Source organism: Humulus lupulus, chromosome 2 (assembly GCF_963169125.1).
Source record: "Humulus lupulus chromosome 2, drHumLupu1.1, whole genome shotgun sequence".
In the NCBI taxonomy this organism is placed as follows: Eukaryota; Viridiplantae; Streptophyta; class Magnoliopsida; order Rosales; family Cannabaceae; genus Humulus; species Humulus lupulus.
In genome coordinates, this window is record NC_084794.1 from 147,972,998 (window position 1) to 147,991,188 (window position 18,191).

General features: G+C 37.8%; 1 protein-coding gene and 1 non-coding gene across 2 annotated transcripts; one reads left to right on the forward strand and one right to left on the reverse strand.

The window, feature by feature from the left end:
• Positions 1-6,749: 6,749 nt before the first annotated feature.
• LOC133820459 (small nucleolar RNA R71) lies at positions 6,750-6,856 on the reverse strand. The gene has a single exon (XR_009886867.1). It is a non-coding gene; the product is annotated as a small nucleolar RNA R71 (small nucleolar RNA).
• A 901-nt stretch (positions 6,857-7,757) lies between these two features.
• LOC133814834 (uncharacterized) lies at positions 7,758-9,101 on the forward strand. Its single transcript, XM_062247743.1, has one exon. It carries the CDS (start codon positions 7,758-7,760, stop codon positions 9,099-9,101), a length of 1,344 nt encoding a protein of 447 aa, XP_062103727.1.
• Positions 9,102-18,191: the final 9,090 nt, after the last annotated feature.

An 18,191-nucleotide genomic window follows, 5' to 3' on the forward strand; every position in this document is an offset into this window, starting at 1 on the left:
ATGAAATTCCCACTCTTCATGTCCAACCGATGCTAGTCCATTTAAATGAAGAAAGTACCACTGTTCCTGAGCAAATAGTCACGGAGCCTCGTCGTAGTGGGAGGGTTTCTAGGAACCCAGTTTGGATGGTGAAACCAATATGGTTGTGTTGTGACACTAGTGATGATGATCCATTGTCTTCCAAACAGGAAATGGCTAGCATTGAAAAGGAACTATGGCTTGAAGCCATGAAACAAGAAATGGAGTCCATGTACTCAAATTCCGTCTGGGATCTTGTGGAAGCACCTAGTGACATTAGGGTCGTTGGGTGCAAGTGGATCTACAAGAAGAAACGAGGTGTTGATGGAAATATCGAGACTTATAAAGCTCGATTAGTGGCAAAGGGTTATACACAAAGAGAAGGCGTGGAAAATGAGGTAACTTTTAGTCCGGTAGCCATGCTCAAGTTCATTCGCATCCTCCTATCCATAGCAGCCGCTCTCGACTATGAGATCTGGAAAATGGACGTCAAGACAACTTTTCTTAATGGAAAGCTTGACGAAGTCATTTATATGGATCAACCATAAGGATTTAATGTAGCTGGACAAGAAGGAAAAGTTTGCAAGTTGAATAGGTCCATCTATGGACTTAAGCAAGCTTCTCATTCCTAGAATCTTAGGTTTGATGAAAAAATGAAAACCTATGGCTTTGAACAAAATATTGATGAGCCCTGTGTTTACCAACTGAAGGCAAATCAAATAGTGGTATTCCTGGTTCTTTATGTAGATAATATCTTACTCATTGGAAACAATGTTAAGAAATTATCAGATGTGAAGAATTGGCTAAGCACTCAATTCCAGATGAAGGAATTGGGTGAAGCAAGTTATGTTCTAGGTATCCAGATCATTAGGGATATAAAGAACAAAATCTTCGCTCTATCTCAAGCAACTTACATAGATAAAGTGCTTGAATGTTTCTCAATGAAAAATTCTAAGAAAGGGCGTCTACCATCCCGCCATGGAATTCATCTTTCAAAGAAGCTGTCTCCCCAGACTCCTGAGGAGGAAGATGCAATGAGAAAAGTTCCTTACACATCTGCAGTTGGAAGTCTGATGTATGCCATGTTGTGTACTAGACCAGATATCTGCTATGTAGTGGGAGTAGTGAGCAGGTATTAGTCAAACCCAGGACAGAAACATTGGATAGCAGTTAAGCATATCTTGAAGTATTTGAGACGGACTAGAGATTATATATTAGTCTACAAGGGTGGTGTTCTGAACCCTGTAGGCTACACCGATTCAGATTTTCATACTGATGTCGATGATAGGAAGTCTACTTTTGGAATGGTGTTTACTCTTGGGGGTGGAGCTGTGGTTTGGAGAAGCGTAAAGCAGTCTGCAATCTGAGATTCCACCATGGAGGCTGAGTACATAGACGCATCGGAAGCAGCTAAGGAAATAGTCTAGCGAAATAAGTTCTATTCGGATCTTGGTGTTATTCCAGAAATGGACAAACCGCTTGTGTTGTTTTGTGACAATACAGGAGCGATAGCCAACTCGAAAGAACCTTGAAGTCACAAGAGGAGTAAGCATATAGAAAGGAAGTATCACATTATTCGAGAATATGTGGCCAGGGGAGATGTGAAGGTTGTGAAGATTGCAACTGAAGACAATCTTGCAGATCTGTTTACAAAGACACTACTAGAAGCTACATTTGATAAGCATATCAAGGAAATCAGATTAGTAGAATTAAGGCATTAGTTTCAATTAGTGCAAGTGGGAGTTTGTTGGGGTTTTATGCCCTAATTAAAACCCAAATTCTTTGTAATCTCATTTTATTATCAATAAAAGAATAGAAATAATTTTTTACTTGGTTAATCACTTTGGTCACATGTTTTATTTTCATGATTATTTGTTTAATATAAACTTCTATTAAATCCCAAGCATATAGCTAATCTTATTTATAGTGACATAATCACAGTGGAATATAAATATGATTATATGTTCAAAATAAGTTAGTCCTAAGATTAGTCAGTGCACCGAATTTACACTAACTTGCCAATCTACGATATGATCTACTTACACATTACAGTGTTATGTTCTTTCCAGAACATTAGCAAAGTAGATAAGATCGGATGTATTTGTTGCATCAGACAGGACCGATATTGACAGTTGATAAGATAAGTAAACATACAGTTATTATCTATTCTAGACATATCATATAGTTTACCATAGGTCAATTCAATCCTAATTCTGAGTGGTTAGTATTATAACTAATTGTATTATTTGAGTTCTTTGAGTTGTTCGTTACCAGCTTACCCTACAGACTAGCCCATACTTACATCTTGGGAACTCGGTAGTATAATTGAGTGGGAGTGTTAATCATAGATATGAACATCTATAGCTTCTGATGAAGAAGTGAAACGATGGTTTCCTTTTAGTTTGGTTCAAGGTGTTAAATGATAGAGATCTCATTTCAGTAATTAAATTAGTTTACTGAAATTTCATTTACAAGGAACTAAGTGCTTAAAGGATAAAATACAATGAGGGGTAAAGCAATATTTTATTCCCATCTCATTGTAGACCGTCTATAGAGGATTGAGTGACAATTATGGTTGTAACAATGGATAATTAATAGCGTATCTATATTTGTTATAGAGCGTTCTATGAATTCAAGAGTGCAATTCCGAGTCTATAGTGGAGTCACGAGGAATTAATAAGTTAGTAAATTTATTTGTTAGATTTATGATAACTTATTGGAGCTTGATTTCATAGGCCCATGGTCCCCATTGTACCTTGGATAAAATCATCTAGATAGTCTCAATTAATTGATTTAATTATCAATTAGAATTATCAAAGTTGACCAGATCAATTTTGGATAGTTTCACAGAGTTATGTACTTTTGAGAAGAAAAGAGAAATTATGGCACATTTATTAATTAAGATAAATTGGTATCTAAATTAATAAATAAGTTTAAATAAAGGTTCAAATTATAAATAATTAATTTGATAAAGGATTTAGAAAATTATTTAATTAATTAAATCAATAGAAAATAATACATGCCTTGATTTTAAGTCCAATGGGCTTATAATCAAATGGGAAATTTCACGGGCCTAACGCCCATGATAATTTCGACCTAGGACTTTAAAATAGCTATTATTTAATTTATTTTTTAATTAAATTAACTGGCCTAATTTAGTCTATAAAAGGAGTGCTTAGAGAGAAGTCAAAACATAAGTTTATTCACTGGTTTTATGATAGTTTTAGATTCTCTCTAAACACAAGTAATTTTCTAAGCCTGTTTGATTATTTTCTCTTCTTCTTCTTTGTATCTATCTCATGTGTTGATAATTTCCCACACTAGTCTAGGTGATTCTAAGGATTCATTGGAAGGCTGTGAAGAAAATAGAAGATCGGTTTAGTTTCTTGATAATACTCTGTGACAGAGAGGATACAAGAGTTAGAGAAACTGAAGGAATGACTCTTTAATTCTGCTCGTATACTGTAAGTATTCTATTCATTGTTTGTTTTTTAATTCAATTTTAGAAACATGTTTTAGGCTATCTCGTATTAATTTGTTTAATATTAGATATACATAAAAATAAATAAAGATCATGTATAAGTTTTCCTAACAATAACAAGAAGAAGTAGAGGCTTTATTGTTGACATCATCCATAAAGGTACAAAGTTTAAAAATGCCATCCCTAGCATATTCTTTCCCCACAAAAACATTCCCCTTTGACAAGGTAAGCTTGGTGGATTCAATCACCACCTTGATTCCCGGTTTTCTAAGAAAATTGCCACTTACAAGGTTTCTACTCATAACTAGTAGATACAATACATTTGTGAGTAGAACCTTCTTGCCGGAAGTGAAGAAAATATCAATTGTTCATTTCCTTTCAAACTTGAATCTCTTCTCATTGCCCATTTGGATTTCATGCCCATCCTTTGAAGTATCAAAGGTTTTGAATAGAGATCTATCATAAGTAACATGGATGGTGGCACAAGTGTCATATGACAAACCTTTTACCTTTCCATGAATGAAATTAATCTCACTTAGTGTAGCCACTAAGTCTTCTTTGGTTAAATTCACCTTTGGCTCATTATTATGACTCCTTTAGAACATACAATCTCTTGCAAAATGGACGCTCTTTCCACACACAAAGCAAGGTCCTTTGGAACTCTTGAATTTATCTTCATTCTTCTTAGGTCACAAGGGTTTGTAACTGTAACAACCTGAATTAAAATCTATTAATTTACTAAATACTCTGTATTTAAGTAAATTAATGTTGATGGTGATAACTCGTCAACAATATAAAATCAGAAAACTCAAAGAATATTATAAAAACTATGTAGATAGGATTTATGAAAATCATGAAAAAGAAGAGTGTAGAATAGTAACAATGGAGGAAAAACATATATTGATTAACTGCATGTGTATACAATGAATTTTCCAACCCCTTAATCTAAGGGGCGAAGGTCTATGTATAGCTGGGCTCTAATGACCCCTGATACACAGTGGTCACTGGGATAAAATAGTACATTGGTACACTGTCAGGGTAGTGGTGCAGAGGCCGTGGTGTTAGCCCTGGTGCATGGTGAGGTGTGCTCAGGTAGTGCCTCCACTCTTTGTACTAACTCGTACCACCACTACTTGTTGGATATGGATGTCAGAGTCATGCCTTTGTCTTCCTCAAAGTTGTACATCTCGTACCCGTACACGTGCTTTGTACCATATGGTCCTTCTAACATTTCCAAGATACATCTTTTCTCCAAGCTTCCTTGTAATTTGCTAAGTGTGGGAAAGTATGTTGTGAGAGGTCGAGATGTGATTTTAATGCCCTGGATAGCTGATAAACGAGTTTTAGGCTTGTTTATCTATGTGTTTTTCATGTAAGTATTAGGTGTTTGTTTTGCTTTGTTCTATTTTGCGTTGGTTTTTGTATGTTTTCAGGTGTCGAAGGGCTTAGGTGACTTAGGTGTGGAAACATGGTGGAAAATTTGACAAAATGACAAAAATTGGTTGAAAATGGTGTTTCGGAGCACTTCCTACGATCACAGGAAGGGTGTCTTGCGACCACAATTCCAGAAGAGTTTTGGCATTGCCATGGCATTCCTGCGACTGCAGGAATGACATCCTGTGACCGCAAGATACATCTACTAATGAGAAAAACACATATTTATAATTAAGGGTGTTTTGGTCATTTCATGTTTAAAAAAACGTTAATTAGGTTTGAAATACGATTAAGGAGAGAAAATGAGGCACTTTTGTAGATCTGGACTGGGAGAAGAGTCTTAGGAGTGCTTTGGATGAAGATGGGAATTATCATTTAGAGTTCTTTTCTTTTCTTTTTAATTTTAGTTGATGTTAATTTCATGTTTATGGATTTCTTAATGATAAACATGAACTAAATTCCATTTAGGGTTTTTAATTGAATCTCTTGAATCTTTATTATGAATTAATGCAAGTTCTTAATTTCTTTTTCATCTAAGATCTATTCAATTTGTGTTTATTATGTATGTGATTGATTGCACACCTTTTACATGCTATTTATGAATTCAAATCAAAATCTGAGAAGTGAGATTTGGATATGCTAAAATTGAATAGACATAGATTTCAATTTAGAACGAGAGTATCAAATTGGTCTATGTGATTTAGGGATGAGTTCATTGCTTCCTATTGTTTAGATTTCTCATAGAAATATAGAGAATTTGCATTAGGTCAAGTTTTATATTTCTTAACCTGAATATATAACAATTTTGCATGTCTTTCATATTAATGAGAAGAATTATCTTTGTGATTGCATTAATGAATAATAAAGTGGATAGTAGAGGAGATTAGAATCCCTAATTTCTTATATATATTTGAATCAAGTTTGCTGCAAGATTGTTGTTCTTTGTTGTTTTTCATTTAAGTCTGTTATTTATTATTTTAGATTTAAAAATTCCAATTTTTGATTACCAAATACAAAATAAAATAGGCTATTGGTACTTGATAATCAGTCTCCGTGGGAATGATATCGGTCTTACCGAAATAAACTACAAAAGCGATTACGTATAATTGCGTAGCTTTAATTTTCGCAATAAGTTTTTGGTGCCATTGCCAGGGACTGAAAATTATCAATCTTAAAATAGTTAATTTTATTTCTAATGTGGCTATCTTTTAAATAATTTCTAACTTGTTTGGTTGCGTTTGTTCTCTATCTCAGGTACTTTCTTTATATGCGCAGTAGAAGGGGAGCTGACAGTCTAGTTCCAATTGATCTTGAGATCGAGAAGGAGTGCAAGCGAAACTAAAGAAACAAGAGGGCTGAAAGTTCCACTGTTGTTACAGCAGATATTAATAACAACAGTGTGGAAAACATGAGCGGGGGAGCACCACAAAATCATAATCCTGTTGGTCAAAGACCTCTGCGGGACTATGTACTCCAAACTGTCACATGGGTTCATTCATGCATCCGTCCACCAGCAGTAGAGGCAAACAATTTTGAGATCAAGCCTGCTATCTTGCAGATGGTCCAAACTGCAGTTCAATTTGGTGGCTTCCCCACTGAAGACCCCAATATGCACATAGCCAATTTCCTGGAGTTGTGTGCCATTTTCAAGATGAATGGGGTGAGTGATGATGCCATTAGATTGCGCTTGTTCCCATTCTCACTAAGGGAGCGAGCGAAAAGTTGGCAGAATTCACTTGAGTCCAATACTATCACCACTTGGGATGCTCTAGCTCAGAAGTTCTTAGCGAAGTTCTTTCCACCTGCTAAGGCTGCTAAACTGAGAAGGGAGATCAATAACTTCTCTCAACTTGAGGGAGAATCTTTGTATGATGCTTGGGAGAGGTTCAAGGACTTGCTCAAAAAATGTCCCCACCACGGTATTGAGAAGTGGAAGTTGATCCATAACTTTTACAATGGTTTGTGTGGGTGCAGTACAACTCGCACAATCATTGATGCAGCAGCGGGAGGAGCGTTTATGAGCAAAAGTGCTAATGAAGCTTATGAACTCTTAGAGGAAATGGCCACTAATAATTACCAATGGCCAAGTGAATGAGCGGGCAGTAATAATAAGGTTGCAGGGGTTCATGAACTAGGTGCAATCACACCCTTAACTGCTCAAATTGCATCTCTAACTAAGCAGTTGCAACAAAATACCATGTCTATCCAGGTTGTGCAAGCCCAAGTAATGTGTGAATTGTGTGTGTGTGTGTGTGTGTGGGGGGGGGGGGGGGGGGGGGCTGAATCTTATGAACTCTTAGAGGAAATGGCCACTAATAATTACCAATGGCCAAGTGAACGAGCGGACAGTAATAATAAGGTTGCAGGGGTTCATGAACTAGATGCAATCACAGCCTAAACTGCTCAAGTTGTGTCTCTAACTAAGTAGTTGCAACAAAATACCATGCCTGCCCAGGTTGTGCAAGCCCAAGTAATGTGTGAATTGTGTGGGGGGCCTCATCCTTTTGACCAATGCCAAGGTATTTTAGATCCCAACAATGTCCCATTAGATCAAGCTCAAGTCCAGCCAGTGGGTAATTTTCAGAGGCCCTACAACAACCCGTACTCCAACTCGTATAATCCGGGGTGGAGAAACCATCCTAACTTTTCTTGGAGAAATAATCAAGACCAACAACAACTGTTTCAATCACAGTATCAGCGGCCTATGACTCAAGCTCCACCACAAGAATCAGCCTCTTAGCAACCTAGGCCACCAGCTCCTACAGAACAGCCTAGTGAATTGCAGGCTGCCCTATTGACTCTCACCAACACTCAAACTTAGTTTATGACTGAGACTAGATCCTCCATCATAAATTTGGAAATGCAAGTGGGGCAGCTGGCCAATATGTTGAATACTAGGCCTCAAGGGAATTTTCCTAGCAATACTGTGGTAAATCCTAAGGAGCAATTTCAATCTATCACCTTGAGGAGCGGGAAAGAAATTGAGGGTCCTTCTCTAAAAGGGACTCAAGAAAAAAAGGCAGAAGAAGAGGAGAGTTGTGAAAAAGTTGAGCCCCAAGTGGAGAAAAAGGTTACTGAAGGCCTTGCAACCAAAGAAAATATTCAACCGGTAGTTGTTGATTCTAATGTCAAAATCTCGTATCCACAACAACTCCGAAAGAATTCTCTTGACAAACAATTCTCAAAGTTTCTTGAGGTGTCTAAAAAACATCACATTAACATCCCATTTGTTGAGGCTTTGGAGCAAATGTCGAGTTATGTGAAATTCATGAAAGATATTTTATTGAAGAAACAAAGGTTGGAAGACTTTGAGATAGTGGCACTTACTGAAGAGTGCAGTGCAATTCTCCAAAGGAAACTTCCACAAAAGCTTCAAGATCCGGGGAATTTTACTATCCCTTGTACTATAGGGAAATTTGAATGCAAGCATGCTCTTTGTGATCTTGGAGCAAGTATCAATCTCATGCCACTATCTGTATTTCGAAAGCTTGGTCTTGGTGAGGCAAAGCCTACTGCTATTACTCTTCAGCTCGCGGATCGATCAATCAAGCACCCAAGGGGAGTTATTGAAGATGTGCTAGTCAAGGTAGACAAGTTTATTTTTCCAGCGGATTTCATTGTTCTAGACATGGAGGAGGATACAACGGTTCCCATTATTCTTGGGAGACCATTCTTGGCAACTGGGAAAGCCCTCATTGGTGTGCAAAAGGGTAAGTTGAGGTTGAGAGTTCAAGGGGAAAAAGTGGTCTTTAATGTATTCAAGGCTATGTCTTATCCAAGAGCAAGTGATAGTTGCTTTAATGTTGATGTGATTGATGAGGTGATTTTGAAAAAGAGGATTACTAATGATCCTCTTGAGTTGGCTTTGGCATTGGGTGATGATAATGAAGAGGAGGATTGGGAGACTCATGAGTATGTGAAATGGATCAAATCTTATGGTCCATATTACAAGAAGAAATTTGAAGAATTGGGGCAAGGGCCTGAGCGCCCCATACCATCTATTGAGAAGCCTCCAGTCCTTGAGTTGAAGTCTTTACCGGAGCATCTTTGTTATGTGTACTTGGGGGAGAAAGAAACGCTGCCTGTTATTATATCTTCATTGCTGTCAAAAGGTGAAGTAGAAAAACTTTTGAGGGTTTTGAGGGCTCATAAACGTGCTATTGGGTAGACTTTGGCTGATATTCGAGGAATTAGCCCTTCAATGGTTATGCACAGAATTCTTATGAAAGAAGATAGCAAACTATCTATTGAAACTCAAAGAAGGCTAAATCCCTCTATGAAGGATGTTGTTCGAAAGCAAGTACTTAATTGGTTGGATGTTGGGGTGGTCTATCCTATTTCTGACAGTGCTTGAGTGAGCCCTATTCAAGTGGTGCCTAAAAGGGGAGGACTAATTGTGGTAAAAAATGAGAACAATGAACTCATCCCTACTCGTATTGTGATGGGATGGAGGATTTGTATTGACTACCGCAAGGCGACGAGGAAGGACCATTTCCCACTGCCATTCGTAGATCAGATGCTTGATAGGCTTGCAGGCCACAATTATTATTATTTTCTAGATGGGTATTCAGGTTACCACCAAATTGCCATCTCTCTTGAGGATCAAGAGAAGACAACATTCACCTGCCCATATGGTACTTTTGCTTTCCGAAGGATGCCTTTTGGCCTTTGTAATGCACTAGCCACTTTTCAAAGGTGCATGATGGCTATTTTCTCTTATATGGTAGAGAAAAGTATTTAAATTTTTATGGATGATTTCTCGGTGTTCGGGTCTGATTTTGATGAATGCTTGGATCACCTAGAAGCAGTTCTTAAACATTGTGAAAAATCGAATTTGGTACTCAATTGGGAGAAGTGCCACTTTATGGTGAGAGAAGGGATTGTCTTGGGACACAAAATTTCTAGTGAAGGCATTGAAGTGGATCGGGCCAAGATTTCTACTATAGAGAATTTGCCACCTCCAATTTCAGTAAAAGGAGTGCGGAGTTTCTTGGGCCATGCAGGGTTTTATAGGAAATTTATCAAAGACTTCTCCAAGGTCTCAAAGCCGCGGTCTACCTTGCTCATGAATGGGGTTCCTTTTGACTTTAATGAAGAGTGTTTGACTGCTTTCAAGACTCTCAATGAGAAGCTAATCTCAGCGCCTATAGTGTGTGCACCTAATTGGGACCTTCCATTTGAGCTTATGTGCGACGCTAGTGATTATGCGGTTGGAGCGGTTCTTGGGAAACGAGTGGACAAGGTATTTTGAACCATATACTATGCTAGTCGAACTTTAAATGATGCTCAACTAAATTATGCAACAGCAGAAAAAGAACTTCTAGCCATGGTCTATGCTTTCGATAAGTTTCCTCCGTATTTAATTGGCAATAAGGTGATTGTGTATACGGACCACTCTACTATCAAATATCTCATGACAAAGAAAGATGCTAAACCCCATCTCATTCGGTGGGTCTTATTACTCCAAGAATTTGATATGGAAATCTGAGATAAAAAGGGTACCGAGAATCTTGTGGCGGATCATTTGTCTAGGCTGGAAGTTGAGGAAGATCAAATTACCAAAAAAGTGCAAATCAATGATTATTTTCCAGATGAGCAATTGTTCGGGGTGAGTGACAAAGCCAAAGCACCATGGCATGCAGATTATGTTAATTTCCTAGTGACAAAGGTTGTGCCTCCTGAGATGTCTAGAGCATAGTTGAAGAAATTCTACTATGAGATTAAACATTATTATTGGGAGGAGCCCTTCCTCTATAAACATTGTGCTGACCAAATAATTTTTAGTTGTGTACCGGAACATGAAATGATCTCTATTCTCAACCACTATCACACTCTCCATTGTGGGGGTCATTTTGGTGCTACCAGGACAACAGCAAAGGTATTGCAATGTGGTTTCTTTTGGCCTACTTTATTTAAAGATGCAAATACTTTTGTTAAGTCTTGTGATAGATGTCAACGCACTGGTAACATATCACGAAGTGATGAGATGTCACTGAATGTTATTCTTGAAGTTGAGTTGTTCGATGTGTGGAGGATTAATTTCATGGGCCCTTTCCATCATCCTACAATAACAAGTATATACTACTCGCTGTGGACTATGTGTCTAAATGGGTGGAAGCAGCGGCAACTCCTACGATTGATGGTAAAGTAGTTCTAATTTTTTTGCATAAGAATATTTTTACTCGGTTTGGAACTCCCCGAGCTATCTTAAGCGATGAAGGGAGTCATTTTTGTAATAAATGGTTTGATGCTTTGCTTGCTCAGGATGGAGTACGACATAGAATCGCTTTGCCTTATCATCCACAATCTAATGGGCAAGAAGAAATTTCTAATAGGGAGGTCAAGAGCATTCTTGAAAAGACCGTTAATAGCTCAAGGAAGGATTGATCTAAAAAGCTTGATGATGCTTTATGGGCTTATAGAACGGCATTTAAGACCCCCATTGGCATGTCTCCTTGTCGGTTGGTTTTTGGTAAGGCTTGCCATTTACCGGTGGAATTAGAACATCGAGCATATTGGGCAATGCGAAGGTTGAATATGGATTGGAATGCAGCTGGGAAGAATAGGCTAATGCAATTGAATGAACTTGATGAGTTTAGGAATGAAGTCTATGAGAATGCTAAAATTTACAAGGAAGGCACCAAGAGATGGCATGACAAGAACTTGTCTCGTAAAGAATTTCAACCCGGTCAACAAGTATTATTGTTCAATTAAAGGCTGAAACTTTTTACAGGGAAGTTGAAATTGAGATGCTCGGGACCGTACACAGTAGTAACGATGTTTCCTTATGGGTCTTTGGAGTTGAAAAATCAAAATAATGAAACATTCAAGGTGAACGGTCAACGAGTGAAGCCATACTTGGGTGGTCCCATTGATCAAGCCAAGTCTATTATTTTGTTGAAGCCTCTTTGATGAGGAGTTCATCGTCCGGCTAAATGACGTTAACGACTGCGCCATTGGGAGGCATCCCAAATTCATTCAAGTTCTTTCAGTTTTTAAGCTATTTTAGTCGAGACAATTATTTTTTATTTATTTATTTTCTTGTAAATATTGTGGATTTTGTGATCGTGAAATATGTGGAAAAAAAAAAGAACAACAAGAAAAAAAAATTGTTGAGGCTGTGATTTGTAGAGAAATCTTGTGGCCACAGGTCCAGAGATCTAGGCTCAATGGGGAGATTCCTGCGACTGCAAGAACCACTCATTGTGGCCGCAGGTCCAGAGGTCTACGAAAAATGGGGAGATTCCTGCGACCGCAGGAATTGTGTCCTGCGACCGAAGGATCACGTATTTCTATTTAAATATATATATATATATATATTCATTCCTTTTATCAGACTCTCCCTTTTCTCACTTTCCTTTTCTTTTCATCCCCAAATCTCATTCTCTCATTCATTCTTTCAAAAAAAAATTCAAGAGGCCATATCACTCCAAGGTTTTGTAAGTATAGTTCTCTTCTACTCATTCTCAACTTTCTCTCCATCATCATCTACCATTGTAAGTCTCCTTCATCTTTTTCCTCTTAAGTTCTACATTGTGTTTTTGAGAAATTTTTCATGATCAACTAGTGAATCCAAAATTTGTGTATGGTGTTTGATAAATATATGTTATTTCTGGATTCTTAAGCTATCATTAAACCAATTGTATTGCATGTTGGTAGATTTGCATTTGTGTTGAGTTTGCTTGATTTTGCAATTGGGAAATTTTGACTCAATTTTGGGTCCGATTTTTTTTAGATGATTTTTTTAAATTGAAGTGACATTGGTTGGTGAAATTGAGAATTATAGATGCTTATTTTTATGTTCAATTTCATTGGGTCTTCAATTTATTTGGAAAATTTTGCCATTTTCCTATTCTAAGGCGTAAATTTTGGGATTTTGCAATTTGAAGGAATTGATCATTGTTCTTGTGCTTGTTTTGATTGTGGAATATTATAAATTGAACATTGATTATCACTTTTTCCATTGGTGCTCTTAAGTAAATTGTTGGTGGTGTGTGCATTATTTTGAGTAGTTTTGGTTCTTGTGTCATAATGTCCACAAGTAGAAAAAGAACTAAAACAAGAAAAACGAAAAAACAACAACCACCTCCCCCACCCATAGAGAATGAGGACGACCTAAATTTTGAGGATGTGCCTAGGTTTGTCAACCCAATGGCCAATTCTAGGTACATTCAAGATAAGGAGCGTAGCCTTATTAGGGAGAGAGGGTTTGCTACCAATTGGAAATATGAGTTTATTGTCCCTGAAGAGTATACATCAGTGATTAGAGCCCATAAGTGGGAGGTTTTCTATGCTCCTCCAATTGCTGCTATCATCCCTGTAGTTCGAGAATTTTATGCTAATGCTTTTCACCATGACTATACACGGGAAGCAACTGTTAGGGGCAAAACTGTGAAATTTCACAGAAGTGATATCAACAAAATTTTCAAATTGCCTACCTTAGAAACTGATGAGTATAGGGACTTACAGGACCAACTTTGTGAGGAGAGTACTTGGGACACTATCCTGCAAGCTTTAACCCCGCCAGGCACTGAATGGACCTTCAATGGCACTCATCGAGTGGGGTTTCCCTTCAATTTGTTGATGAGGGAGAAAAGAGTGTGGTTGTATTTTATTTGTTCAAATTTGACACCCACTGAAGCTTTTACCATTGTCACCCCTAGTAAGGCGGTCTTGCTTTATGCTGTCTTACACGGTAAATCCATAATGTCGACAATATTATTGCTGCCAATTTGAATGAGTGTTGTGTCACTGGTTATGTGGGGCTCTATTTTCCTAGCCTTATCACCAGTTTATGTCAAGCAGGGGTCCCCATTAATGAATTAGAGGAGAAATTGCCCCCTCTAGTTTATGATTTGGTCAAGATTAACAATGTCAAAACTTTTTCAGCTGTTCCTAGTGTAGGTACCTCGAGACAGTCTGCTCGTCCACCGCCAAGAACGCATAATGTCAACCAAAGGTTCGACACTTTGGTGTCACAGTTCCAGTAGCACCACTTGTGGGGTGTTAATGTGGCGCAGAATCAATATGCCTTCAACCAAGCTTTCGCTACTCATTTTGGCATTGACACTAGTGGATTTCCACCATATACACAACCACCCAACTTTGGGTATCCTCCACCTGAGGGGGATGACGAGGCAGGTCCTTCATCATGAGTCGAGTTAGGTAAGTTTCCTTTCCTTAGCTTTTATTTTAACATTGGGGACAATGTTTTTGGTAAGTTTGGGGAAGAAGGATTTATTTTAGTTATTTGTGTGAGGTTAGTTGAGTCAAGTTGCTGTTTAGTTTGATATTTTGTTAAATAGTCTATCGAATCAAGATAACAATGATTAGCCAATGAGAATGCGTGAATGACTTGTAATATAATTCGAGAAAAATATATTTGATTGTAAAAACACAATTCGTGGGCTTGGTTTGACCACTTCTTTGAATTACTTTAATTCATTGTAAAACTGAATATTTGATCATGATTGGTAAATTCTTGCATTTAAATGTATTTACACTTGCAGAATTTTGAATGTGGAAAGAATGTATGAACAATTCTAGGACTTGCTTGCTTATTATTTGAGGCGAAATCATAGACAATGCTTGTGTTAGGAAAATGATTTAGGAAATTTTTGGAACGTTTGAACCTTTCAAGCAAACCTTGATTAATTTATCAATGGTTAACCTTTTTTAGCCTAAAAGTATAACTTTTTATTGTTAACCACTTATTTTGAGCCCAATTGAACACTTAATTATTTTTCATTCCCTTGATTTATACCATGAGAATATAAATATATAAATGGGGATTGATTTGTAATGGGTGTTATTTTGTGATTTGGTTGTGACAATAGAAAAATAAAAGGAAAGATTGAGAGGAAAATTTGGAAAGAAAAAAAAAAGAGATTGAAAATAAAGTACACTTCTTATGTTTGTTCACATCAAAAAACATAAGTTTGGGGAAGTGTAGTTAAAAAAAACAAAAGATATATCTAGTGTGAATTTTTCTCAATTTTGGAAAATAAAGGGAAATTTGGGGTTGTTTGGATTACAATGTGGATATCAGGTTTGGTTTGTTTGGATTATATCCTTATGGTATATTTGAGCCAAAATAACTATTTTATCTACCGTTACCTAAGCCTCTCAATACAAGCTTTAAACGACATTTTGATTCTTAAACATGCATTGATTTATATTAGTGGAGAATAATAAGTTAGCAAGCATATGGAAATTTGGGATTTGATGGATTGATGGTGAGAGTTCAGCATGTGTAAATTCTTTTAAATATGTTTTATTTACTTTTCATGATTGAGTAGGCAAAAATGATCAATGGGTAACGTGCAATAAACGATATGGCCTCAAGTACGATCCTGATCCCGAGCCTTGCGATATTCTAGTTACAACATAAACATACTCTTATTAGGGATTGACTTCAAATCTTGAGCCTCACTTTATACCCTATCCTTAGGATTACTATTCTCAGGTGTCAAGGCATTAGAAATTTCCCCCGAGCCCCCAAGTGGGCCATCAAATGGATTCTTGAACTCCCCGAATCCTAATCCAAAAATCAGCAAAACCACATTTTGGGATACCTGGCGCTGTCATGCCTGTCCCTGGCGCGGTCGCACTTGCATAAAGTTTAGGCTTTCTGGGGTACCGACGCGATCGCACCCCTAACTCTAAAATCCATAAATCAAAAATCAAAATCCCCACTCCCAGAGACACTAGTTCGATCGTGCCCCAACCTAGCGCGGTCGCGCTAGGTCACTATAAACTCGAAAACGAGCCTTGGTTCTTATGTTCTTCCCCAATTTCAGACTTATGACTTCTCCCTGGATTTCAAACCCGAAACTTGATCGCAATTCAATATTTCAGCATATTTAAGGCCACAAAATGGTTCATACAACTTAGACCAACTATAACCAAGGTCAAGACACCATAAAAACACATCAAAACACATTAGAACATAAATTTGCACATCTTGAGTTTCAAACTCAAGCTTCTCTCTCAAAATCCGAGAATCACTTTACAAATCATGGTTTCTAGAAACAAACATACCCTCAATTCAGTTTAAAAACCATTTACTAACATCATTCTTTAACCTAAGTAACATCAAATTCCCAAAATCAATATATCCAAACTCAATTTCCCCAAAGCTCATCAACACAACCACTGAAATGAAAATGGGGTATCTAAGTTCTTACCACCTCTGAATTTCGAGTTTGGAGCTGAATGGAAAGTCCCTTGGTAGTACTAGGTCTCTTGAGTCCCTTCAATTCCTCCTATGAATCCATGCAACTCTTGATCAAGTCTAAGTGCCTTGAGCTTTTGATGTCCTTTGAGTGAGTTCCTAAAGATGACCCTTGAGGGAAATGTCCAATGCCCAAACATGAGCTGCCTAGACTCAGCTAACCCCTCAACCAAATAGGTCAAAAGACCATCCTACCCTCACCCCAAAGTTTCTCTTCAAAGCATCACCAAGGGCAAATTGGTCAATTTACCCAAAACCCCACTAAACCTTAAATTAACATCCTAAATTCCCAATTAAATTATTAACCCTCCAAATACAATTATTTCCTCCAATAATGTTCCACTAATTCTTGACCTACACAAAATTACCAAAATACCCCTTGGCTTAGCCCGAGCCGAGTATAAATTCCCGTTGTGACTTTTTTGCCAAATTGCTCTGAAGGATCGACTTAAGCCTGTCATCGCAAATATATCCACATAATAATGTGGTTTAAATCATATAACACATATAATTACAATTATACCCTTAATGGGTCAAAATTACAAAAATGCCCATTTTTCACAAAAGTAGGCTCACATTTTCATTTATTATACATAATCATGCATAAATAGTTATATCATAATATAACTCATATATTTCACATAATCATATATATATATTCAATTAAGTTCATGTAATAATCCATTTATGCCCTCTCGACACGCTAATCAAGGCACTAAGCCTTATTAGCAAATTTGGGACGTTACAGTGAGGGTGTAGGAAGGTTGGGCCTCGCTATGCGATGCCCTTGTTCGAGGGAGGTGATGCACTTGTGCACCTATGCATGAATGTGGGGCCTCACTATATGAGGCTCTTGTCCGAGGGAGATGGTACACTTGTGCGCCTATGCATGAAGGTTGGGCCTCGCTATGTGAGGCCCTTGTCCGAGGGAGATGGCACACTTATGCACCTGTGCACGAAGGTTGGGCCTCGCTATGCAAGGCTCTTGTCCAAGGGAGATGGTGCACTTGTGCACCTATGCACGAAGGTTGGGCCTCGCATAATGAGGCCCTTGTCCGAGGGAGATAGTGAACTTGTACTCCTGTGCACAAAGGTTGGGCCTCGCTATGTGAAGCCCTTGTCTGAGGGAGTTGACGCACTTATGCACCTGTGCTCGAAGGTTGGGCCTCGCTATGTGAGGCCCTTCTCCGAGGGAGATGGTACACTTGTGCACCTGTGCACGAAGGTTGGGCCTTGCTATGTGGGGCCCTTGTCCGAGGAAGATGGCACACTTATGCGCCTATGCACGAAGGTTGGGCCTCACTATGAGAGGCCTTATCCGAGGGAGATGGTGCAGTTATGCGTGCGTAAGTCACTGGTGCCTCTCTATGCGAGGCCCTTGATGCTTTAAGGGAAATTATTCCATATTCACAAGTAATATATACATGAATTTGTAAGGAAACAAACTTTTACTGAAACTTTTTTAAAAACAAATAAGAATTTGAACATCTTTTATAAAACATGCAACTCAAGATCTAATCTTTTAAAACAAATCATCTTTTATATGCATAACGTAAGTAAAAATACATGGTTTAAGACTCAACACAAAACCAAAGTTCAAAGACCTTTTTAAAAAACAATGCATATGTAGCAACCCCCTTGACCCCCAAATTAACCAATCATGACATGCACACATCCGACTTAGCCTACTCCAACTCATCGACTCAACAAACCATACTTTTTCCCTTGCCTGCAACACAAAGTACCCATGAGCTAACGCCCAACAAGAAGAGTTATGAAGGACACAATCCCCAAAGCCTAAACAAAAACATAAATATACATTAGTTCAAATTATCACAACGTAAATCATATACTACTCATAATTTATACCTTAACATATATAGTTTCAAAACAAATCATATTGTATCATAACATAATTATAGCATAACTTAATATATCATAGCATATCACAATGGACTCATATCACGTATCACTGGTGTCATTTTGGTCGTAAACCATTGCTAATCTGGTCAGTTGTGCAACCAA

Excerpts from the sequence above, each read along its gene's own strand:
- LOC133814834 (XM_062247743.1), top strand. The coding sequence starts at position 7,758 with ATGACTGAGACTAGATCCTCCATCATAAATTTGGAAATGCAAGTGGGG.